The following is a 27,478-nucleotide window of genomic DNA, read 5'->3' on the forward strand; positions in this document are numbered from 1 at the left end:
TTATTATTTATTTACTTATATTTTAATATTACATTATTTTATTTATTTATTATTATAATTATCAGGAGATATTACAACAAATTCAGATTCAGCCCACAGCCACTGCATAAATTATTTGCTATATGCAATAATTCATCATATGATTCTGACATACAATTTCACTACAATCTATACCATCTTCTCACTGCCAAACTGCCATACAATTTGAATTAATTGTAGAAAAAATAATTACAACAATACATCAGATTGCCATACAACCGCCAGTTGCAATTTGATTTCTACACTGACAAAAGCTAGATCAATCGTACGACTGGGCATTGTAGTCTATCACTGTGTCATACAATCCGTACGGACACGTCTGTACACTCTCAATTTATTAAAATCTAGGATATCAAGCAAAGTGGAAGTTATATAAAGTGAGCAACAGTGATATTTAATATTGAAGAAGGCATTTATAAAGTGAAGGAGATTTTTAAAGTGTCATATCGATAAAGAGATTATTTGAAAAAGATATAATGAAGTACCATATATTAAGATATATATAAAAGTAATATCTCAATATTACTTTCAAATTTATTGAAGCCTATTAGGGAACTTTAATATTGAAAAAAATAAAGAAAATATTATATATAAAAAAGAAGTTTGAAATATAAAAGAGATACTTTAAAGTTCCATGTTAATTAAAAAAATAATCCTAAGCTTAATTCAGGTCATAAGCCCAATTCAAGTTATAAAAGGGCATTCATAAATAAAAGGAGGAAGATTCTCTTCTAAAGATTGCTAAATTTCATCATGTTGCAGATTACTTGCACTAAACGGAATTATTCAAGGGAAAGATATTAATATCGTTATGGAATTATTTAAGGGAAAGAGATTAATATCGTTATTAGCATGGACAACACGGAAAATTATATTAATATTTATTTGACAAATCAGGTATCAATTCTAGAACCAAATATAGGTGAAAACGAAATATTTTTCGCAAGAGATGATATGAAATTAAGGATTTGCAAATAACAATTAATGATTCTGAATGTATATTTCAATTCAGTGTTACAACTATTTATAAAAAAGAGATTGACATAATTCTCAGTTTACTGTGATTTGAAAAACTGGGTACTTTCATGTTAAACACATAATGTTTTTTTAATGTTTCCATATAAGAAGAAGATGATGACATTCCCAGATGTTACATTGAAGTCAAAATCGATAATATTTTCATTAAAAGGTTTAGAGATATTTTGAAGGTAATCCTTTAAGAAAATCAAAAGTCAATGCAAAATATGCAGAGAGAAGTTGACAAAATTATTGTAGACAAAAATGAAGAAATTTTTGTTTCAAAAACCACAGTGAAAAATTACTTGTGCAAATTAAGAAGCTTAGGAAGGATAAAAAGTCGCAGGAACACAGTTCAACAATTGATCGAAAGGGAAACATCAAAATCTTTAGATGTGAAAATTCAAGTTGAAGAAAAGGGAACAAATATAGATCCCATTAACCTCATTGTTCAGAAGATCCCAATCCAATTGGAGTGAAGACATACTTGGATGATGTAGTACAAACAACATAATTCCAAGTGAAGATCCAGTCACCGAAGAAAGTCATTTACCTGAAGTAAGCCAGGAAAACGTTACAAGCATGACAAGGAAAAATCATACTACAAGAACTCATTGACATCCACATCATAAGAGGAGGTACATTCAGTAGTGGATGTATCAACATGTCTTAGAAACAAAACAATTAATTCATTTTTAGAAGAATATTGATACCACTACCATCAAGTCTCATGATAATAATTTATATTGCAAATCCTGTAAGTGCAACGTTCCATAGAAGATCAAATTGGAATGGTTAGATCATTTTTCAGTTCGACAATTTTGTTCATCACTCAGGGTCCATATCGCCTTGTATCATTGAAGATGATAGCTCCAAGAATCGGGAAAGACATGAAAACCTCACAAGATAAAGAAAAATATATCAAGCCTTTTCATCAATATACTTTGAGAACAAAGCATTTCCAAGGGAATTATCTGTAACAGGAATTCTGTGCATGTTTTATCACGTAGTACCCTTGTATATACAATAAAATCAAAATAAAAAATTGTTCTTACAGACATAGAGGCCGTCTATATTTTTTATATTTATTCATGAGTCTCTACGGAGTACTTGCAAGTTGCAACTATATTTATATCTCATATGTGTCTGCATCATTGATTCATTGGTAACCATGTCCCATCTGCACCATAATCTGCCACCTCAAGCATTATATTGTGCTAAATAATGTTTGAGCCACACCAAGAAAGTTAACATCTGGAATCATATATATGGAATTGTGATTGCATTCTGAAATTCTACTTCTTGTGGTGCTGCTGTTAACCACTTTATTTCTTGCAGTTAAACTCTAAATGGTTGTTTATAGCAGGGTTCATACCATTTTATGGCATCTTGAATGCTGGCTTGATATCATTGAATGACCTTTGACATATTTGTTGATGGTTTTTATGTTTGCAACAATTCTTTTCTTGCGTTCTGACTTGCTTTACAGAAGTTGAAGAGTCATGGGATTGGATAATATGAAATGAATTTACTAATTCTGCTGCCATTCGTTTATTATGGTGCTTTTTTTGTGCACCAAGGCAAAGGAATCAGAAACGAAAATGGCAGATTCTCCATTGCATTCTACAATGTTATCAAATACAATGATGGAAGATTGCTCTTGCACGTCGGAATTGCGTTCAATAAGAGGCTCATCTTCATTCTTAAGGATAACAGAGGTTTTCCTTGTGTAAGATATTTCTTCTTTATCATCTGTTATTTTTAGGTTTTTATTGGCATTTTGTCTATTGTTCACTTCTGCAAGTTCTTTTTTTCTTTATTTGCATTGTTGGAGAATGTTATTCACTATGTTTTGATATCTTTGAAAACACATTGTCAACTAAATGGATCAACAGGGATGAAGCTGGTATTGACAGACTGGATGATAAAGTCTTTCAAGCACGCTTGTTAAATAGAAATGTGAATGTAAGTGATTTATGAATTAGAAACCTTTGTCCTCAAATGTACATTACTTGAAATTGAAATCAAGGTAGCTAGTGGAGTTACAATCGTGAAAGTATAGTTTCAGTTTATGTTCATGTCCTGCTGATTGTATTTAATGAACTATCCTAATATGCATCTCTAGAATAAAGGCTCGATGGGAAGTGTTCCTACTTCATTCTAGTACATAAAAAATTCTAGATTTTGATTATGTGTGCAAAACTCATTATTGGTATTGTTTCTGTTTTCCTTTTTTTCCATCATCTTGATGGAGACGTGAAAGGATTTTTCTTGATTATATATCACATCCATATTTTCTCAGTGTAATTGGATTACATTTTGGCTGTAGAAAGATATTAATAGAATTTCTGTACTTTGAGCATTATTTTCAATTTTAAGGTTTGTGAATTAACTGTCTTTCAACATAAGACCTTATCTACATATCTATTGTTACAGATCATAAGAATGGCTGATACTATTATGAAAGTCATTTTGTTTGTTATCATAACATAAATAAAAGTAGTATGCATTCAATAGGCTAGTATTTGTTGTTTAAAATGAAGATGAGTCGGCAATGCACATGCACATTTAGAGGTTAATGCGCAAAGACCTCACATGCTCATCTAAGGTGACTATGGAAACTTGGTCCTAAAGGGACTCATAGATAGGACATGCAACCCCACCATTTCAAAAAGCATGAAAAGTAAAATTGATTGCAAATAGCAAATAATAGTCCAATATGGAGTCTTTTAAGATTTGATGATTATTCTAGATACTAATTGGGCCTTGTGTTTTAACCTATGGACATGCATACTATTATTTATGTTATGATGCACATGCTCCAGAATGGTCATCTATGCTATACCCATAGTTTTAAAACTAGTCCTGTTTGACTCAGAATCGGCCTGGTTGACCGCGTTGGAAACACTGAGAGGGGGGTGAATCAGTGTTTCTTAGCAATTAACACTTTTTAATCCTTTTCAGAGCATTAGTTATTCCTCAATTATTATTAATGTTCTTCAACAATTATAAACAATAATCAGCAATAGACAACACCATACAACAATGCAAGAAGATAAAACAATAGACACAAAGATTTTTAGGTGGAAAAAGCCACTCTGGGTCAAAAACCACCGAACGCTTCTCTAGTAATTGTCTTTTTCTCTCTTTAAAAGAAATATTAATTACATCAAGATTTCAACTACAATTGAGGGATGCATCAATCCCCTAATTCACAGGCCACAACCTATAGGACGCTACTAAATGCTAATATCCTGCTGCAGCCAGAAAGACGTTAGATCAGGGCACAACCTGATGAGTGCCCCAACATTCTGTTTACCAGTTGTTGTCGGAAAGGATGCTTCATTGCCCTATTAGTTCATCGGCCACAACTGAATGGACACCACAATGCCCTATGCAAGCCACAATTTACCCTAACACCACATTGCCATGCGAAAGGGTTCTCGGGCCACAACTTGAAGGTGATTCCAATCACCTAGAAGAGTCGGTAGTTCACGTTTCACAATTTTCACAATGGATCCCCTGTATTCTGAATCAATGTAGAATAGTTATAAGAAATATGTAGAATAAATGTCGAATCCTAGTAGCCTCTGATAACTGTTCCCACAAACTGATCAGTGCACAATGCTACACATCAAGCTATCACTGTTCAACTGCACATCACTGTCACTACACAATGTATATCACTGTTACTACAAATCACTGCACAACTGTTGGTATCACTATATGTCACTGCTCATGAATGAATAGTCATCAATGCACAACCACTGTCACTGAACACATAGATCACTACACATCTGCTGGCTTCCACTGCACGTCACTGCATTGCGCTGCTCACGAATGAATAAGCATCAAGACTCAATATATCATGATGCCACACTGTATCAAGTTGCACACGATGCTGCAACCATCTGGCACTGCTATCAAATGATGGCACAAACCAAGGTGCCTCAGATCATCCCTATGACCTGTGTCTGATGCTCTCAAATTCTGCCCTCGAAGAGCTACCAACATACGTGTAAACACTGTTGTTTAGCTGATCAAACCCTGTTGTCCCTCATTACGTCAATTGGTACAACTGGATGATATCGCCTTCAACACTTGCTGCCCTGCAAGATTACAATTGTGTCACTGCACACAGATCCCTAGGACATACTAAAAGAAAACTCTAGGTCATCACTGCCATATGTCTATGTTTCTTAATATATTATTCAAGTCAATAAGTCATGCTAAAGTTAGGTGTCAATTCATGGTCAAGTCTAGGTATTACGATTATGTAAACACCATAGAATGCTCACTAAGTCAATCACTATTTTTTGCTTCATTATCAAGGTATTGTCATGTTAATGTTAAGCAACTGTCAAGGTCATGTAAGCAAAGTCAAGATATTGTATCAATTGTTAATTTGTCACTTGTTGTAGATGATATCAACTATCATTCATTTAATAAGTCATAATCAAAGTGTCAATACACAGTTGTTACTGTCTCAATTACAAATATCATATTGATAATAATAGTACCACTGTTTGTCATAGTATTGTTGTCTTGTCACCTCACTGAATTGTCAAGGTATCTTAAGCCAATTGACAGTCACAAAGAGAGTTACTACAACAAAATTGTTTTCTTAGGATACTCATAAGGATCTATCGAGTCAAGTCAATATAAAGTCACAACTCATAAATGTGATAATCTTTAGGACATATTTACGACTACCTCTCATGGAAATGGTCATAGATGAATGACTTACTTAACACAGTTGAATCCCAAAAAATGATATCTAACATATTTATGTATCAAGTAAATTGTCAGTCACCAAGAGAGATATTACACCAAGGCTGTCTTAAGATACTTATAGGAATATGTCATTTATCAAGTCAAGTTAGCACAAAGTCACAATTTATATATCAAGTCACTGTTTCACTGTTAAGTCCACTGTAGGCAGTCAAGGTAAAGTCAAGATGTCAACTGTCATGTAAATGGTCAAGTGCATTATATGCTTAATTGTTGCATTCAAGTCACTTGTTATTTTGGTTCAAAAGTCAATGATTGGGTTGCTGCCTTTAGTTCTTGAAGTTATTCATCTTATACATGGTGAGATTACGATGAAAAATGTTGTCATATATTCATAACTGTGGGTGAACAAAATTTCCTAAAACCTATCTTCAAAACCATCCTACAACAAGGCCCTAACCAAGCCTAAAACTAATTTAACAACTGACCTAAATTTCATCCCTAAATTGATCTGAACTTTTAAAGATATTTGCACAAACCAACCACCATCAAAACAACCTAAACTTCACGCTGGTGCATGTTACTAGTCTTGGTCTACAAGGATACATGAAGTAATACTCTTTGCTGCCCTTAAACCTTGGATGTAAGCTACAGGTCTGTACCTAAGGTTTGATGACCACAGAAAGATGTACAAACTTCACAAGTCCGAGACCTCCAAAAGAAACCACAGTCAAACTATGAGGACGCCGAAGTGCTGAAGGTGTTTTTCAAGTCCTAAATGAACAGGGCCGAGTATAAACTTCAAGAAGAGGGTTTATTGTAGCTGCAAGAGATATACAAATCACCCAACCAAAGAAAAAATAAATAAGGAAACCCTTAGGAAATGACCCAACGAACCACCAATCCTAATCCAAAACAAGACAAACAACAAACCTTCTGAAATTCGCTAATTCTTTCTCAAGTAGCTTCGCTGGTTTGTGCAGACTTCCTTGTTGTCTACTTCAGATAGCTGATAATTTCAGAGGTGAAATCATAGGATAAATGTGTTGAGAATGTTATGGGTTGAGGTTAGAATAGGTCTTCTTTTATAGAGTTTTGGAGGGGCTTCATTATGTGAACGTTGGAGGAATTTTAGAGACTTAAACACTATTAATTATTGATTATTGAAATAACAATAATTTATTAATTCTTTTAGGTCCTAAGTTAAAAGGAATTGGCTGCCCTTATGGTAAGGAATTAGGCTTCTAATTAAGGATGGATGCCATTTGTGAATGCCTAATAGCTTGATGCCCTTTCCCAGGATAATATTATGACAATGAACCCATATACTTGATGTGTAATTCTGACAACTAATAAAACTATGCCAAGTCACCTTGGGGCCTTAACCCAAAAACTGGGGTCACCAACTTCAATTGTGAATATCTCTCAAACCAGGAGGTCTCTCGGGGTGTACCACATATCAACAAAAACATATTTTCGAGAATCTAATGACATAGATCCCCGACCCAAACCCAATGATTTGACCTACCAAAAACCCTCGACAAAGTCGCGATGCATTCTTAGTCCAGGGAACCCAAACCCTAGGACTTGGGTTTTCAACCATCCAACAATATAACTGCCATCTTGATGTAATTCGACAATTACTAAAACGCGTTCATTAACCATTTGACATCAATGACTGGTGTTTTTGGTCAATGTCAAACCCAGTAAACTCCATGGGTTGACATCAATGACAACACCATCCAACAATATTCCCCTTTGTCATTGATGGCAACACACGTACTCCTCCTGCGAGTACAACTCCTCTTGACATCATGATTCACCTCCTTCTCGAGATTTCAATCTCTTTCTCAGGTTTTTCTCTCCCCCTTTGACATCAATGACAAAGGGTTACTCCCCTTGAGAATTTGTTTGCTTCATGTGGACCTGTTATCTGCCTGTGGTCGCCCTGACGAGAAGACTTCTTGTAATAGTTTGTCAATGACGATCGTTGTGGACCTGTGTCATGTATGTGCTTCCCTTGAAGAGAAACCTTCCTTTGTAAACCTGTAATCCTTGAACTGTTTTGCTCCCCTTGAGCTTGTTATGAAACTGCTATCTTGTTCAAACTATCTATCTATCAATCGTAGACTTGTGCCATATACTGTTGCATAGACACCCCCTCTACAAATTTCAAGGAGTTAACGAGCCAAATTGTTCAAAATAGTGATTCACCTAACAAGTCATCTTGACTCTATTCCTTAGAACTTGTTACGAATCTTGAAAATATAATTGCTAGGACTTTCTTGTCTTTTTGCACTTCTTGCTGGTCCTTTACCTGTTCATCCTATATTTGGTCATCTTGTACATGTCTAATCTTCCAAACCTTCTAATTCTCGTCATCAATATTCATGATTGATTCCATTTTGTTCATGCAGTGACGAGCTATGTGTCCATGATTATGACATTTAAAGCATTCAATGTCATCCATAGAAGATGCCATCTGGTATTTGTCTCGAGAACCTGGAAACTTGCTTCTAGGGTTTTGCAAATAATAGTTGTACTTGCCAAAAACTTCACAATCCTTAGCCATATGTCCATAGTTAGCACATAAAAAGCAATAACCATTAAATAAATATGCGAACGTGAATGGTTCATTTGGATGCGATGACCCTTGATAGTTGTACCTGTCAACAACTTTAAAATCCCTGGCCATATGTCCCTAGTTAGCACCTGAAAAACAATAACGATTAAATAAACGAATATACCTGGAAGAAATTTCATTCTTCGTTGGAGGCAGTGCTATAGTCTGTTGTCGTCCTTTTCCTTGACTGCTTTGGCATCATTCTTCGGAGTTACAACGTACTTCTTTGGTTCAATCGTCTTCTCAATATCACTGTGTGAAGATGTGGAGCTTGTATCTTCATCAATAGAAGCTTTACCTGTTCTTTTTGCCAATTCTTTATCTATATTTTCCATAACCTGTAAATGGTCATTTTCATTGAGCTTGTTGATCTCATAAAGCATTCCATCAAGTTCTTATTGCTTTTGAGCAAGATCTTCTCGAAACCATCTTTTCAAGATCTCCCTTCTTTTTTTGCCTCCTCAACCTATAGCTTGAGAAGGATGGTCTTCTCTACTTCTCTGTTGAGAACCTGTATCTGTTCCTTTTGCTTTTCATTTTCAAACTTGAGCCTGCTTATTTCTGCTGAAGATGTTTATAATTCCTTTAATTGGTTTGCCATGACTTTCTTTTCCATTTATGCTTCTTGTACTTGTTTCTTAAGCTAATTAATCTATGCCATGGCTACATAAAGTTGTTGCTTTTGATTGAATTCAACTTTATTGGCTTCTTCCAGCTGCACTCTAAGACTGCTGATAATTTCACTTTTCTTATTAAGGTTTTCAATGTGTCCTTTTGCTATCTTCAGTTCTTCTTCCAGAATTTAGCCCTTTCACTTTCACTCTTGAGTTCCTTTATAACTCTAACAACCTCATTTTGGAATTTGATTTCGTTCATCTCTTCATCTTCTTCTTCAGAAACTTCCTTCCTGTTATCATTTTCTTTGTTAGTGATAATAGAATCTGAATTCATTTCAATACCCAGAACTTCCTTTGAATCCTTTGAATGCTTGGCGACTTTCCTTTTTGATTTCCCATTTCTGCACTCCCAGATCTGTCTTCTAGTTGTTAAGCTGCTATTGAAGGAACCTGCTTTGATCCCAATTGTTGGAAAATACTGAGAGGGGGGTGAATCAATATTTTTGAACAATTAACACTTTTTAATCCTTTTCAGAGCATTAGTTATTCTTCAAGTATTATTAATGTTCTTCTTCAACAATTATAAACAATAATTAGCAATAGAGAATACCATACAACAATGCAGGAAGATAAAACAATAGATAGAAAGATTTTTAGGTGGAAAAACCCCCTCCTGGTCAAAAACCATTGAACGCTTCTCTAGTAATTGTCTTCTTCTCTCTTTAAAATAAATATTAATTACATCAAGATTTCAGCTACAACTGAGGGATGCGTCAACCCCCTAATTCACATGCCACAACCTATAGGATGCTACTAAACCCTAATATCCTGTTGCAACCAAAAGGACGCGCCAACACCTTATAGATCATGCCACAACCTGATGAGTGCCCCAATGCTCTGTTTACCAGGTGCGGTTGGAAGGATGTTTTGCTGCCCTATTAGTTTATCAACCACAACTGAATGGACTCCACAATGCCTTGTGCAAGCAACAACTTGCCCTAGCACCACCCTACCACTCTGAAGTGTTCTCAGGCTACAACCTGAAGGTGACTCCAATCACCCAAAAGAGTCGGTAGATCACGTTTCACAATTTTCACACTGGATCCCCATCAATGTTTTATAGTTATAAGAAAGATGCAAAATAAATGTTGAATCCTGGTAGCTGCTAATCATTGTTCCCACAAACTAATCACTACACAATGCTACACATCAAGCTATCATTGTTCAACTGCACATCACTGTCACTGCACATTGTATATCACTGTCACTACAAATCAATGCACGATTGCTGGCTATCATTGCATGTCATTGCTCTTGAATGAATAGTCATCAATGCACAACCACTGTCACGACTCACTGCACACATAGATCACTGCACATCTGCTGGCTGCCACTGCTTGTCACTGCATTGAGCTGCTCACGAATGAATAAGAACCAAGACTCAATATATCATGATGCCACACTGTATCAAGTTGCACATGATGCTACAACCATCTGGCACTACTATCAAATGATGGCACAAACCAAGGTGCCTCAGGTCATCCCTATGACCTGCCTCTAATGCTCTCAAATTCTACCCTCAGAGAGCTACCAAAATACGTGTAAACACAATTGTTTAGCTGATCAAACCCTGTTGTCCATCTTTCCGTCAGTTTGTACAATTGGATGATATTGCCTTCAACACTTGTTGCCCTGCAATATTACAATTGTGTCACTGCACACAGATCGCTAGGTCATACTAAAAGAGAAACCCTAGGTCATCCATGCCATATGTCTTAATATATGAGTCAAGTCAATAGGTCATGCTAAAGTTAAGTGTCAATTCAAGGTCAAGTCTAGGTATTACTATTATGTAAGCATCATAGAATGCTCACTAAGTTAATCACTGTTTTTTACTTCATAATCAAGGTATTGTCATGTTAATGTTAAGCAATTGTCGAGTTCATGTAAGCAAATTCAAGATATTGTATCAATTGTTAATGTGTCACTTGCTATAGATAACATCAACTATCATTCATTTAATAAGTGATAATCAAAGTGTCAATACACAGTTGTCACTGTCTCAATTGCAAATTGTTGGAAACACTGAGAGGGGGGTGAATTAGTATTTCTTTTCAATTGTTATTTTTACCAGTTAAAACATTTATATTTAGAACACAAAATGAACAACATGAATAAATGCTCTTATTAATATAATCTTTGCAATAAATTAGATACATTCAATTTGTTGCCAAGCACCAACTTGGTCTTTTGTGAGGCTCCAACCTCTAGGGCACCTACCCTATCTTGTTAAGGCATTAACCTGGATTTAGGAGCACCGACTTCAAGGACATCAATTCTTCCAATTCTGAGGCACCAACCCCAAGGGCTCTGACCCTATCTTGTCAAGGCATGTTAGATAGTAATTCTTTGCTCCCAAAATCTTCTTTACTGAATTTTGTCAATTTACAGCTTCACTGTAGTCTCCATGCTACAACATCAATGACAACTTGTCTTTATATGAAGGAGTCTTCACAACTCTTCATACTGTCCACACAGAGTCTGCAAAGTTACCTCATGATGATTTCAAATAGGCATCATGATCTTCAATAATGTTTCCAAGATTTGTTGAAGCTTTCCAACAAGATATCTGGGCTAAGCCTCAATGTATGCATAAAACAATTCTCTGTTTTCAAGCCTCTGTTTTTATTGTCGCAATAACTGCTTTAGAAGTGATTGTCGCGGTATCTTACCTCCAAAGAACATACTTGCAAATACTTCAACGCTGGTGTTGTCCACTACTCCCTTCAACTGATGACTGATGAAATCTTACTTGACTGGTCCGAGGTCAAATAGATCTTCGTCTTCCGCTGCGCCGTTCGGCTTCCTTCTGTCCTGCTGGACCTTCGGCTTTCTTCTGTCCTGCTGGGCCTTCAGCCTCCTTTTTTCTGTTCTGTTGGACCTATGGCATACTCTATTTCTTCCAAGTCTGCCAGACCTTTGGCTTCCTTTGTTTCTTACAGTTTCACTAACCAATAAACTTTCCTTGTTCTCTGTTATATATGCCTGATACCCCTGACCTTTGGCTTCCTTTTCGCTTGCTTGATCTTTTGGCTTCCTCTGCGCTCGCTCTTTGGCTTCCTTTGTCTCTTCGAATTCACCAATATTCAAAGGACGCGTTCATTCGGAAGAGAGGCCGAATTACCAAAGTGTTGCATATTCAAACTATATTAGAGAGGCCCTTTTTAATATTCATACAATAGACATTAATTGTTCACAGAAATTGCATTACAAGAGAGGTTATGCCCATATTGAAGATCCCACGTGCCACATCATTCCTTTAATCGCAATCGCAGCTTCCAGAGGTCTTTTACAAGTCGTGCCCATAACACACTCTGTCCTCTGATATCAACATCATCGATCTTCATATATCAACATAGTTAAAACAAAACATATAATGGGTGGTCCCACCAGCCACATCATCACCTTAATCGCAATCGCAATTTTTCGGAGGTTCACACATAACCCAGTGATTTCGCTACAGCCGATGGAGCGGATGCGATGCGATCTTAAGCAATAGTTAATAAATCCGTCGGGTCCCTAACCTTATTGCAATCGGCGGTTTTCCATTGTTACATCTCTTCAAGACTTGCGATATGCGATGGATGCAATATTTCTTTAGGACGTATTATAATGGTGCAGCGGGTCCGCATACTTATATCGCAATCGGGGTTTTAATGTGACAATAGCTTTTTTAAAAAACTTACGATGTGGCGGATGCGATGTTGTATTACAGCGTATTGTAATGGTCCCGTGGGTTCGTATATATATCGCAATCGCAGATTTCAAGTGGCATTCCTTTTTAATACATGACTTCCAATGCGGATGCAATATAACATTGAATCATGTTGTAATGGTGTAACAGGTCCACAATAATATCGCAATCGCAATTTTTAATGTGACATCCATTTATGAATTGCGATGTGAAGGTGCTGATACACGCGGATGCGATATTACAATAGGGAGGTTTATAATGAAGCGATCGGGTCCGCACCTTATTTTGCAATGTGACGAGCCTTTCATAACTTGTGATGCAGTATTCCAAGTGCGGGACTTCACGAGTGCGGGACTTCACAAGTACTTTCCTACCCCTGCTCTTCTGACAACTGTTGTTCCTGTTGGCTCTTTCCTCGCTGCGTGTTCCTTTTTGCGGGATTTCTTGGGCATATATTACATGCGATACTCCCGATATGGCTCCTCCAATGTTAACTCCTTTGATATGTTGGCTCGTCCAATATTTCATGCGATATCTCTGATATGGCTCTTACTCTTGAGCATATGCAATATTTTATTCTTACTCATGGCTTGGCTTTCTTGTTGGCTCCTCCGATATTTCATGCGATATCTCTAATATAGCTCTTACTCTTGAGCATATGTAATATTTTACTTTTTCTCATGGCTTGGCTTTCCTGTGGCTCCTCCTCACTCTTCCACTCTTACACTTTGGCTTCATGATGGCTTCCAATGAACTTTTCCGATATGCTTCTCTTGCTCCAATAGGTCTTCCTTTGACTTCCAATAACTCTTCTTTGACTGCTCCTGTTCTTGACTTCCAATGTCTTTCCAATGGCTTCCTTGATGGCTTTGCTCCTTGGCCTCTTGCTCCTGTTTCTTCACAGATCTGCTCTGATTCTCCTTGGCTTCATATCATCATGTAGTATCTAGAATATTGCCATATTGACATCAATGACAATCTTTATCAACACAAATATCATATTGATAAATAGTACCACTATTTGCCATAGTATTGTTGTCTTGTCATATCAACATAATGTCACTGTCACCTCACTGAATTGTCGAGGTATCTTAAGTCAATTGACAGTCACAAAGAGAGTTACTACAACAAAATTGTTTTCTTAGGATACTCATAAGGATCTATAGAGTCAAGTCAATATAAAGTCACAACTCACAAATGTGATAATGTCTAGGACATATTTATGTATAAAGTAAATTGTCAGTCACCAAGAGAGATCTTACACCAAGGCTATCTTAAGATACTTACAAGAATATGTCATTTATCAAGTCAAGTTAGCACAAATTCACAATTTATTAGTGTTGCTAAAATCGCAATTTTATCACGATAACATCAAAAAATCGCGATTTTTTCATTTTCCCGATAATATCACGCGATTAATTCAGTGATTTAAAATCTTGATTTTTGAATTTTTTAAATTTTAATTTGGCCAATTTTTTCCAATTTTTTCCAATTTCAGACCCTTGCTGATTTAATCCCGATCACGATTTCCGCAACATTGCAATTTATATATCAAGTCACTATTTCACTGTTAAGGTCATTGTAAGCAGTCAAGGTAAAGTCAGGATGTCAACAGTCATGTAAACAATCAAGTTCATTATTAGCTTAGTTGTTGCATTCAAGTCACTTGTTATTTTTTTTCAAAGGTCAATGATTGGGTTACTGCCTTTAGTTCTTGAAGTTATTCATCTTATATGTGGTGAGATTATGGTGACAAATGTTGTCATATATTGACAATTGTGGGTGAACCAAATTTCCTAAAACCTATCTTCAAAACCATCCTACAACGAGGCCCTAACCAGACTTAAAACCAATTGAACAACTGACCTAAATTTCAGCCCTAAATGTATCTGAACTTTAAGATATATTTGCACAAACCACCCACCATTAAAGCAACCTAAACTTCACACTAGTGCATGTTACAAGTCTCGGGCTACAAGGATATATGGAGTAACACCCTTCGCTGCCCTTAAACCTTGGATGTAAGCTATAGGTCTGTACCTAAGGTGTGATGTGTTGGAAAATTAGGAAGGCAGTAAATATTTTCTTGATCTTGATAATTACTTGTGATGTTTTTTATTATTACGATTCTTTATATCTTCTTTGTTTAGTTCACTGAGCAATTGCCAAAAGTAGCAACACATAAAACAATGAACAAAAGATGTAGGCAAATGCCAGGGCAAAACCCCCTCGAGGGGAAAACCCAGTCAAAGTAATTCTTCCTTTCAATAGTATTCTTTGAGACTCTTCACCCTAGACCAAGACCAGACCTTCCCTCCACACCAAGTCAGCCTCTAGAAGATTGACCTCTTCCCAGCAACTTTGACTATGCAGCAACTTGCAGCAAGTAACAGCGTCCGACAACTGTCTAACTTGGAAGAATTCGATTTTTCGAATCGAGAGCAAAAAATAGAGAGGGACCACCACCAAAATTTCGATTTTCCTTGACTCCTTAGCCTCACCCAAACTCGTATTCACTTTGTCTTTTCGACAATAGACTTTCCCAACCATGCACTTCGCACTTCTGCCCAACAACAAGATTTTCGCACCTCTGCCTAGTAGAGAGAATTCGAACTTGATGAGAAGTGATGCTGCAAATGAATTCAATGTCCTTCCTTTTATAGGCTTCTTGTGGGGTCGAATGGGTCCTTAGGCCGACTTGATCTTCTCTTAGGTCGACATGATGTGGAGGTTACATAATTCATATTTTACTCAATACTTAAACTTTTTACATGATTCAAAAGCCCAAGAAGGGTCTCTTTAAAATGTACAATAATTCTATAGACTTCGAATAAACCCTAGAAGTCTTCAATGGGGATTTTGACCTAAAACATGGTGACCCAAGCATGAAACCCATGCTTTAATAAGTCACAATAAAAAGTCTTTTCTTTATTCTTTTAACAAGTACATTACATAATGACTTAAGTACATTATTGAAGACCGAACATAGTTACATTTTCCAACACTCCCTCTTAACTAGGGAGGTATTCATAATGTACAAATACAATGGAAGATCTCAAACTATATGAACCATGAAGAACTTTAGGCACCACAATGCCATGGACTAGATTCCTGACCAAGGCAATCTATCCAAACAACCACTCAACAGTTTAGGCACGACAATGCCATGGACTAGATTCACGACCAGGGAAATCTATCCAGGTGGGACTAAGATGGGCTTAGGCTTTCAACCCCTCGAGGTACCATCATGGTTACTTGCTAACCATCAACCCAAAAATCCAGGTGTGTATCCAAAATAGAGCTCTTTGATTTACACCACCTTCCAACTTCTAGACATCAACACAATGTGCCAGCTAGATGTCCTTCGAGGCAATGCTTTACTCACAAAGCCTCGATACCCCTTGATCCAGCAGATCAAGAATAACAAATCTCTCCCAATCAAACTGATTGGTAACCAACATGCTATCAAATCCTTCGAGAGATTCACCTGTACAAACACAACCCCAATCAATAATATACTTTCACATGTACATAATCAAATACAAACCTTCGAGGTCTTATAGACAACGGATGTTGCTTCTCAATTTTCCATAGTAGGACTATTAACCGAATCTTTGACAGAAGATTCCTCGATCATATGTTTTCCTTCCTACTTCTCATGCAACAACATATCCTCTGAAATTCATTCTTCAATTAATACCAAGCTATGCCCTCCCTCTCAACCAGGAAGCACCTCTTTATCCATAATCCCGCTTAATCTTAGGGAGATCTCTTTTATTCATGCTTCCTCCGAGATACCAGCTTCTTGCTTTTGACATTGGAGAATCTTTTGTGGCTTCCAACCATTTCATTAGAGTTATCATCATGCCCATCATACTTATCACATCAATGAGCATCTTCACCATGTTGAAGATTGTGTACCTACACAACTTCAATAGCAAGTACAACCAAATCTATAGAAGCATGATGTTAGCCATATTAGAATCACAAGAGTATTTCATATTTATACATATCAAATACTAAAATCCCAATTATAAACAAGAGACATATACTCTTCAACATTTTGCTAGGGACTTTATACACCCTAAACTACTTCATAACAACATTCATTCCATCTAGGGTTCCAATGCGTCTTCCAAGGGAATGACATACCTTACTCCAACATATAGTAAACCCTAGAAACAATAAATATAGATCTACGAAGTATCTAACAACCTTTTAGAATACATATGTTAGACTTCTCACTAGGGATTCATACGAATCCTAGATTTCATACAAAAGAATCGATCAAAGTCAATCACAACATAGTCATTAACCTGTCCAAATTCTACTAGGGTTAGTTCCAACCCCTAGAGTTTCAATCAACCATCAATTAGTCACTAACTTGAACAACTACTACTAGGGTTAGTTGCAAACCCTAGATTTTCGATCAATCATCAATCTCATCCAAAAATTCAAATTTCAACAATCTCTTCACAAATCTCAAAATTATCATATGGTCATCATATATCAGAGATTTCTATTTCGACTAAGGTTTAACTCCAAAACCCTAGAATTTCATTTTCACAATTTCAACAATCTTACACAAATCTCAAATCATCATATTTAAGAGATTTTACTTTGACTAAGGTTTAACTCCAAAACCCTAGAATTCCACAATCTCAACAATCATTAAATACATAGATCTCAGATTGTTAAATTTCACACCAGACAATGTTACTACTAGGTTTTAATTGCAAAACCCTAGATTTTCATTTTCAACAATCATCTAATATATTTCAGATTGTTATATCACACTGACACATACTAGACAATTTTAACTTCACTAGGGTTTAGTTATAAACCCTTGATTTCCAGATATCATCATCCTAGAATCTCAGGCAAGGACTTTCATTAAATCCTGGAACAAGGACTTCCATTAGGTCCTAAGACTTATGACCATCAATAACTAGGTCAACATATATCTAGGAATTCATAACCATACATAAGCATATCATACATCTGACCTAGACCAACCTAGGATTTCAACCAAGAGACATATCTATATATATGCCTAGATTTCATCATCATGCAAATACATTTCATATCATGAGTTAGTCAAACCCAACTTCACAAATATCATCAAGAGTTAGACACACAATCACCTTGATTACACTCAAGGTTTGATCAGAAAAACACACACATACCAAAGGAAACATTTCTAAGACAATATAAAGGTCTTTCTCATACATTCCACCAAACCCTAATGAGCTAGGGTTCCAATGGAGAACACACATTCCATGAAACCCTAATGAGCTAGGGTTCTAATGTAGAAACATAGCAAACCTTATATTACCAAAATTTCAAAGGTTTCGGGATTTCAGACTTTATCATTCAACCCTAACAAGTTAGGATTTCCAGATCACAACAAAATCCAAAATGAAACATCATCAATAAAACTTCACCTTGATTACACTTAAGGTTTGATCAGAAAAACACACACATACCAAAGGAAACATTTCTAAGACAATATAAGGGTCTTTCTCATACATTCCACAAAACCCTAATGAGCTAGGGTTCCAATGTAGAACACACATTCCATGAAACCCTAATGAGCTAGGGTTCCAATGTAGAAACATAGCAAACCTTATATTACCAAAATTTCAAAGGTTCCAGGATTTCAAATCTTATCATTCAACCCTAACAAGTTAGGATTTCCAGATCACATTAAAATCCAAAACAAGACATCATCAATAAAACCTTCAACTAGCATTTTACAATATCCCAGATCACAACAAAATCCAAAATGAGACATCATCAATAAAACTTCACCTTGATTACACTTAAGGTTGATCAGAAAAACACACACATACCAAAGGAAACATTTCTAAGACAATATAAGGGTCTTTCTCATACATTCCACCAAACCCTAATGAGCTAGGGTTCCAATGCAGAACACACATTCCATGAAACCCTAATGAGCTAGGGTTCCAATGTAGAAACATAGCAAACCTTATATTACCAAAATTTCAAAGGTTCCAGGATTTCAAATCCTATCATTCAACCCTAACAAGTTAGGATTTCCAGATCACACCAAAATCCAAAACAAGACATCATCAATAAAAACTTCAACTAGCATTTTACAATATCCCTAAGTAACTTAGGATTTCAGACATTCACATTAGCATACACTTCGGTTAGGGTTTTCTAGAACCTGTCTAAGGTTCTACAAAATCAGTTCAAAATATGAGAGAGGGTGGGTAGATTTATCAAGAGATGAATCACCCAAACAAAAATCACTAGGATTCAATGCAGTTAGTCACAACAAAGTTAGTAGTAGAACATCAAATGAATAATCCTTCTAATCACTGTATTCAAAGCATACCTTTGTTTCTTGACTAACTTGTTAAAATTTGGGTACCAAAGGACAATTGGTTCCCTAAGGCTTTGATCTTTGGCCTAGGGAAAAGTCTCCAAATTTATTTTTTACTTTTCTCCTAAAGTGACTTTATAAGTGGTAAAGTCAATTTAATTTAAAAGTGATTTTATAAGTGGTAAAGTTATATTCTACTTTAAAGGTGACTTTATTAAAGTGAATGAAGAATTAGAAAGTGAAAAAGTGACTATGGAAATAAAAGGCTAAGTGGGTCTTTATTTAAGTGGGTGAGTTAAAAATAGAAAGTGAGAATTAAATGCACATTTATTCTCATCCCTAGATCTAAATGAATCTCAGCCATTAGATCTTAGGGTAACCCAAAAGGTCATTTAGAGAATAAAAGGAGAAGAGAAGAGAAAAAGATCAATTCATTCCTTCATGAGCATTTGAGAGAAAGAGAAGAGAGAGCAAGGAGAAAATTTCTGAGCAGTGAAGAAGTGAAGGAGAGCAGCAAGAAGACATTTCAACAAATCTGGGCAGCAGCATTTATTGGTATGCATCCCAAAGAAAAATCGTACGACAGGAGAAAGGCATAGAAATCAAGGAAGAGGGACAACAAGTTTTGGGCACATTTTTTGAGGCTTGCTGTACAGCATTTAATGCTGTAAAAATTTCTGTTTTGGCTGTTTGCTGATTGGCACGATTTTCGAGGTGGAGTTCAAGCATGGAAATTGTGATAAGTTGTAATTTGTGGTTGCTGGAATTTTTATTGTGTATTTCAGTTTCTCTGTAAAAGCATTTTCATAAATAAATAAGAGCTCTCAAACTGGTTTTCCCCAAGAGTTGGAGGGGGTTTTTCTAGGGTCACATTGACGAAAAATCACTGTGTTATTTTCTGTGTGTGGCTGTCATAATTTTGCTGTGTTTTATTTCTGCAATTTCAGTAGTTGTGAAATCTCTAAATTTGTGTTTTCAGAAAAATATTATCATTTTTAGATTTTAGAATTTTTATCATGCTTGGATTTAAAACTAAATGCATGGAGTGATAAGAAAAACTGATAATCGGAGTGGGGGTTGAAATTTCTTCATGGTATCAGAGCTTGGTTCACTGAGAAGTGCAGTTTGGGACAGCGACGTGAAAATTACAGCGCTCTGATTTTTACACAGAAAACAGAGACCTTTACCACAGATTTGAAAATTTCAATTTGATAGGACAATGAAACATGTCTTTGGGTTTGAGAGTTGAAGACAGGTTGGATGGGCAGGACAACTACAGTGCATGGAAGGAGAGAATCCAGAGCATCTTTGAGGAAGCAGAAGTCTGGGGCATTATGCTAAATACCACACAGAACCCAGTTGTAGTACCTGCTGACCATGTACAGTTGGCAGAGTTTAACAAAAAGAATGCCAAGGCAAAAAGATTGATTCTGGAAGGAATTAAAGACCATGTCATTCCTCATGTGAGAGGAAAGACTTATGCACATGAGATGTGGACAACCTTGACCAGTCTTTACCAGAGTTCAAATGAAAACAGAAAAATGGTCCTAAAGGAGAAACTAAAGGCCATTAAAATGGCTAAGATTGACAGTGCTACAACATACCTCACAAAGATCACTCCAGTGAGAGATGAGTTGGTAGCCGTAGGTGAGACCATTGCACCCACTGAATTGGTGAGAATTGCTTTGAATGGTCTTCCCAAGACTTGGGAGAATTTTGTGGATGGCATTGTTTCATGGGAAAACCTTCTCGATTGGGAGAGGTTGTGGGATGATTGCATTCAGGTAAGATCAGAAAGAACCATCTTGGGGCAGCCAAACAAGTGGAGGAGGATGACAATGTGGCATTGTTAGCAAGAGGCAAGAAGGGCAGAGCAAAGAAGCAAGCTTCCAATAGTGGAGGCAAAAGCAAAGGTAAAGGCAAGCAACAAAACAAGGAGAAGGACTATTCCAAAGTCAAATGTTGGAATTGTCAAAAGTTGGGACACTATGCTGTTGTGTGTCCGGAGAAGAAGAACAAGAAAGGGAAAGACAAACCCATGGCAACTTCTGCAGAGATAGAGAGCTTCTCAGAGAGATTTGATCGGGAGTTTGGATTCATAGCTTGTGAGGCCACTAGTGCAGGATCACCTGCCATACAGGTTCAGAGGGAGTGTGCATTCCCCGCTACTAGTAGAGCATCTTCTAGCATTTGGTATGTTGACAGTGGTGCTTCCCGCCACATGACAGGAGTCAGAGAGTACTTCTTAGAGCTTTCAGAGGGTGATACTGATATGGAGGTAGTACTTGGTGATGACAACATTGTTAGAGCAGTCGTTGTGGGGACATTGACGTTTGATAGGGGACCCAAACCTCCCTTGAAAGTGTCAGATGTTCTATTTGTGCCTGGAATGAAGAAGAACTTGATATTCGTCTCAGCACTTGGGGATAGAGGGTGTGATGTGTTGTTCAGGAGAGGGCAGGTGCTTATATATCATAGGGGAACTCCAAATTCTTCAGCTAGAGAGATTGGTGTGTGCCATGCCAAGGTGTACAAGTTCTCATTCCAGCCCCTGATGGCATTGAGTAGCAGCACCCGAGACGGGACCGACAACAGATCTAGCAGTTCAGAGTTGTGTGAGATTTGGCACTGCAGGATGGGGCACATGTAGCATGGGGCCTTGAGTACATTACGGGAGATCACCACTGGTGTGCCATATTTTAGTTCTGATCACCTTGGTGTATGTAGAGGATGTGCTATGGGGAAGTTTGCCAGTTCCCTTCTCCCAACAGTGACAACAGAGCGATCGGGATCCTTGACTTGATTCATACCGATGTGAGTGGTCAAATGTCTCATGTATCTTTGAGTGGTTATGAGTATTATGTTTTATTCATTGATGACCACTCCAGGAAGACCTGGATTTATTTCTTGAAGACCAAGAGTGAGGTCTTCAAGCGGTTTCATGAGTTCAAAGCTCTTGTGGAGACCCAGACAGGTAGGAAGATCAAGGTCCTCAGGTCAAACAATGGAGGGGAGTATACCCTTGGCGAGTTTGTTGATTTTTGTACTGAGGCAGGCATTAAGAGGGAGTTCACAGTTCCATACTACCCCCAACAGAATGGGGTTGCAGAGAGGAAGAACAGATCCATTGTAGGGGCTGCCAAAGCCATGCTTCATGATCAGGGGTTACCTTTATTTTTGTGGGCAGAGGCTTGCAACACTGATGTGTACTTATAGAATAGGAGTCCACATCGTGCCTTAGGGAATGTGACACTAAATGAATCTCAGCCATTAGATCTTAGGGTAACCAAAAAGGTCATTTAGAGAATAAAAGGAGAAGAGAAGAGGAAAAGATTAATGCATTCTTTCATGAGCATTTGAGAGAGAGAAGAGAGAGCAAGGAGAAAATTTTTGAGCAGTGAGGAAGTGAAGGAGAGTAGCAAGAAGACATTTCAACAAATCGGGGTAGCAACATTTATTGGCACGCATGCCGAAGAAAAACCATACAAGCGAAAGGCACAGAAATCGAGGAAGAGGGACAACAAGTTTTGGGCACATTTTTCGAGGCTGGCCGTATAGCATTTAACGCTGTTTTATTGCTATAAAAATTTCTGTTTTGGCTATTTGCTAATTGGCACGATTTTTGAGGGGGGTTCAAGCATGGAAACCGAGATAAGTTGTAATTTGTAGTTGCTGGAATTTTTACTGTGTATTTCAGTTTCTTTGTAAAAGTATATTCAGAAATAAAGAAGAGCTCTCAAACTGGTTTTCTCCAAGAGTTGTAGGGGGTTTAACAGGGTCACATTGACCAAAAATCACTGTGTTATTTTTTGTGTGTGGCTGTCATAATTTTGATGTGTTTTATTTTTGCAATTTCAGCGGTTGTGAAATCTCTAAATTTGTGTTTTCAGAAAAATATTATCATTTTTAGATTTTAGAATTTTTATCATGGTTGGATTTAAAACTAAATGTATGGAGTGATAAAGAAAACTGATAACTGGAGTGGGGGTTGAAATTTCTTCATAACCTTGTCTTGAGAGATCCTCCTTCTTTTAGATGTTTTCCCTAGTCAAGACAACAGAGGGAGAAAGGTGATTAATATTTAATATAATCACAACTAAATGAGTACAAGAACCCAAAACTGAAAAGACATGAAATACTTATCTTTGGAAGTTGTTGGGGATTCCTTCCAAAGCTTTAGGGGAGACCTACAAACTTAAAACAATACAAAAATATCTTTTACAAAATATGTTAGAAACATATAAATTTTAAAGCATATAAAGACATGTAATGTAAAGCTACAAGCAAAAGACTTAATAGTGTAGATCCCTAATGTCGGGTTCTTCGAGCTTGAATTTCCTTGAGTCTCCTTTTATAGAAAGGTTGGCTTGATCTCTTTTTCTCTTTAGGTTGCCATAGTATCTTCTTTAGTCATCTTTGTAGTCCTCAACTCATTCTTCAAACTTGCTACTCGACCAATGTTCTTAATAGTGAATAGCTTCAACAAGGCTTCATACATCTCCTGATCATTATCAATGTTAGCTATGAATGGGACAAGTTTTTCTTTTATCATTTCTACCATCAGAGTCATAGCCACCAATTCTAATGTTGAAGTTTCTAATTCTACCAGTTAGAAACCCTCCATGCACTTTACTGATTTATTCCTACCTACTTGTTCCATTACTTGACAAGTTATTTACAATGTAAATACTGAAAATAAGCACTAGTGCATGCTCAACATATTACAGATCATCAACTAAAGGAAACAGATACAAGCACACAAAATGACACCGTTATTTTTGGACCAATGTCCTCGGAAAAACCCAATTCGGGAAAACCTGTGCAACTATCTAAGGGTTTTCTTATTAAGCAATTTCAGAGTACAATCTGGGTGCCAAATCTGACTTACCCAACAGAGAATTCCCTTGGCTGTAATATCTCTTAGTTTGAAACAGATGTCCTAGTTGAAACCTCGGATAAACCCTCCGACAGCGCCTCAACTCCAATCTGCCCCAGAAACCCCAGCGTCGGCCTCTCTTTGCCCAACGTTGGCCCTGTGTCACCTTGAATAGGCTTGTGTTAGCCTTAGGAGGCCCTGTGTCAGCCTTCTAGCCCTCTACTTCAGCTACGCTGGCCTCTCTGAAGCACTGCGTAGCTCCTGGCTGCCTCTGCGTGGCCCTGCGTGAGCCCTGGCTGCTACTGCATCACTCTCTTTGGCTCTTGCGCTGATCTCCCGACACTATCTCTGCCTCTTTGTCTCTCTATACTCACTGCCCCTCAGCTGTAACTCCGATCACTGATTCTATCTCTCTTAGCAAACCCCGCTCTAGAGAATAGAATGACTGATCATCTGGTGTACCCTCCAAGTGACCCTCAAGCCTCTTTTACTTTTCTTATTGACATATCAATGGCCGAGATTAAGTCCCTAGTCGACGGCTAAGATTAGATCTGACTTGATCCATGTCTTTTGTACCATTTTAACACAATTTTATATTAATATTTTAATTTCCCTAAGTTTAGACTTATGGACTCCATTTAAATTATTAATTATTTTAATATCTCCTAAACTGTTTAGAATCTACACAAACCCTTTCTGGGTATTGGAGATCTCATGTGCCCCAACCTCCCCACCAAATTTCGTGGCTAGAGCATATCCGATGCTACCACAAATCAACACTCCCTCTTAGCGAGGACTGTGCTCTAGCAATACTCCTCATTGAGTATTACTCTGATCATCCGGCATCGGTCCCTGTGCTGATGCTAGGCTTGTTGCCCACCATCCTCTACACTGCTGTATCCCGTACTGCTGCCCATGGTTTTTCCACTACCACTGTTGCATCTGTACGACAACTCCCTCTACATCTGTGCTGCTGCCCATGGCTCTGCCACTGTCACTGCTGCATCTCCTCTCATCATGCTGCATCGTGCTACCCACTGCTGCACTGCAACTCCTCTCATCATGTTGCATCGTGCTACCCACTGCTGCACTGCAACTCAGTCATTGAGAATTAAGTAACTGATCGCCCAACTCTGACCTCTCTGTTGGGCTAGAGACACCTGTTGATGCTGAAGCTTTCTCTGCCGCTGACAAGTGCTCCCTCTCTGGCCTCTATGCTGCTGCAACAACTCCCTGCATCTCGCACCGCTGCACACCTCTCTGTGCCATCATGTACTGGTGCAACACTCTCGTTCCTCTCGCACTGCTGCAATGTGCTAGCCTTGCGCTGTCCTGGGAATCCTGCACTGTAGCTCTCTTTGCTGCTCCATCCGCATCCATCTCTACGCACATCAGCTAGTCTTGCTACTCCTCTTCGGGGCTCCTGTAGAAAGGTCTAATCCAAGAGGCTGGCTACCTCGAGGATCCTGCCCCTCATCCCCTGTAGTCTGCCTGACTACAGCTTGATGTCCCCCCACTTTTGCTCAAGTGGTGTGTGTGCACTCATGGCACAATCATCGTCTGTCTCCACTTCCTTCTCTGCCCTTGCTGGCGTTGCCTTAGTCTCGGATGACTCTCCCTTACTCTTCTTCCTTGGACACTGGGTTGCATAATGACCCAACTCCCCACAGTGGAAGCACTTGATCTTGGAGAGATCCTTCTTCTTCTGTTTTTCTTGCTTTCCCTCAGATGCTAGGGCAACATATTCTTCCTCCTCTTTTTTGACTCTGATCCCCTTATTGCTGCTTTCCACCTTTGTCTGTCGTCTGATCTCTTATTGGTAAAGAGCCGCCCACATCTCCTCCCAAGGTGGAAGGGTCCCTTTGCCCAACATACTTTGGACAAATACCTCTCTGTCTTCTAACACTGCATTTAGGGCTGTTCTCACCATCAATTCCTGATCCGGTGTGGCCCCTATGGAAGTCAATTGATCTCGGATCTTATTCAGTCCATCGAGGAAGGTGTCGATCAGTTCCCCCTTCTTCATTTGATATGACCTCATCTGATTTTCTAGTAACATATTTCTCTGCACAGAAGTATGTTGGTACAATTTCTTTAGGGCCTCCCACATCTCATATGTCGTTTCCTTCTCGGCTATGTGTGGTACTACATGGTCCTTGACCCTGTCAAGGATGATGCTCTTGGTCCTCGCCATTGCGTCCTCATACTTGTCGTTATCAGCTAGGTCAACTTGAATATCTATCGTCCTCAAGGCAGAGTGCTTGACACGATTTCTGTCAAGTACGGATAAGACTCTGGCCTTCAAGACTACGAAGTTTGAGGCTCCGTCCAGTCTGTCCTGGTCTCTTACTCCATGTAGTGCCATGCTGCTCTTCTGCTTTCCTCCTGGAAGTTCTCGATATGACTCCCTCTGAGTCTTGATTTCCTTCCTGGAAATCCTTCTGCTGATGTTGAGATGCCCCCTACTCTAATCGTCTATGCAACTGCACCACTGATCCGGATTTCTTGGCTAGAAACCCTCGGTAGCAACTCCCTCCTCCTTGGCCTTGCCCTGTCAGGTACTGTTCTGACTACAGTACCCCACCAGCTCCACTCTGCAACTTTCCCACGGCCTCCTAAACCCAGCAACCTGAAGGTGAGAGCTCCTAGGCTTTGCGCAATCCCGACGCCAACAAATTGGTCTTCTCAGCCAACTGCGTCACAACCCTCTGGCCCTCTGTGTGAGCCTCCCTTTGCCTCCCTTGGCCTCTACACTGCCTCTTCTTGGCTCACCCTTGATGACGTAGGCACTGCGTCACCCTTCCCTTGTTGCTACTCTGCTAGGAACAACTTTTGTCACTCGGGACAACTGTTTTCTGCTTCTATTGCTTCGCTTGGCTGATGTCCTCAGTTCTCCTGCGATCTGCAGCTACACTTTGATACCATGTTGAAGTTTCTAAGTCTACCAGTTAGAAACCCTCCATGCACTTTATTGATTTATTCCTACCTACTTGTTTCGTTACTTAACAAGTTATTTATAATGTAAATACTGAAAATAAACACTAGTGCATGCTCAACATGTTACAAATCATCAATTGAAGGAAACATATACAAGCACACAAAATGACACTGTTATTTTTGGACCAATGTCCCCGGAAAAACCCTATGCGGGAAAACTGGTGTAGCTATCTGAGGGTTTTCTTATTAAGCAATTTCAGAGTACAATTTGGGTGCCAAATCCAGCGTACCCAACAGAGAATGCCCTTGGTAGTGGTACCTCTCAGTGTGAGACAGATGTCCCGGCTGAAACCTCGGATAAACCCTCCGACAGCTCCTCAGCTCCACTCTGCCCCAGAAACCCCAGCATCAGCCTCTCTGGACTGTGTCAGCCTCTCTCTGCCTAGCGCTGGCCCTGCGTCACCCTGAATAGGTCTGTGTTAGCCTTAGGAGGCCTTGTGTTAGCCTTCTAGCCCTCTACTTCAGCTACGCT

General features: G+C 38.3%; 1 protein-coding gene across 5 annotated transcripts in view; it reads left to right on the plus strand.

The window, feature by feature from the left end:
- Positions 1 to 27,478, plus strand: part of LOC149244118 (uncharacterized) — a 336,741-nt gene that overhangs the window by 49,748 nt on the left and 259,515 nt on the right. For 4 of the 5 annotated variants that reach the window (XM_089374743.1, XM_089374746.1, XM_089374744.1 and 1 more), the window contains 2 exons: positions 2,637 to 2,785; positions 2,952 to 3,021. In XM_089374743.1, coding sequence (XP_089230869.1) covers positions 2,637 to 2,785; positions 2,952 to 3,021 — 219 coding nt within the window. Of the gene's footprint in view, positions 1 to 2,636; positions 2,786 to 2,951; positions 3,022 to 27,478 lie in introns of those variants that run through there. The other variant, XM_089374747.1, reaches the window with a different exon arrangement.

The sequence above is a fragment of the Pinus tabuliformis genome, chromosome 8 (genome assembly GCF_031772625.1).
Source record: "Pinus tabuliformis cultivar Carrire ecotype Pingquan chromosome 8, CPIR1, whole genome shotgun sequence".
Lineage (NCBI taxonomy): Eukaryota > Viridiplantae > Streptophyta > Pinopsida > Pinales > Pinaceae > Pinus > Pinus tabuliformis.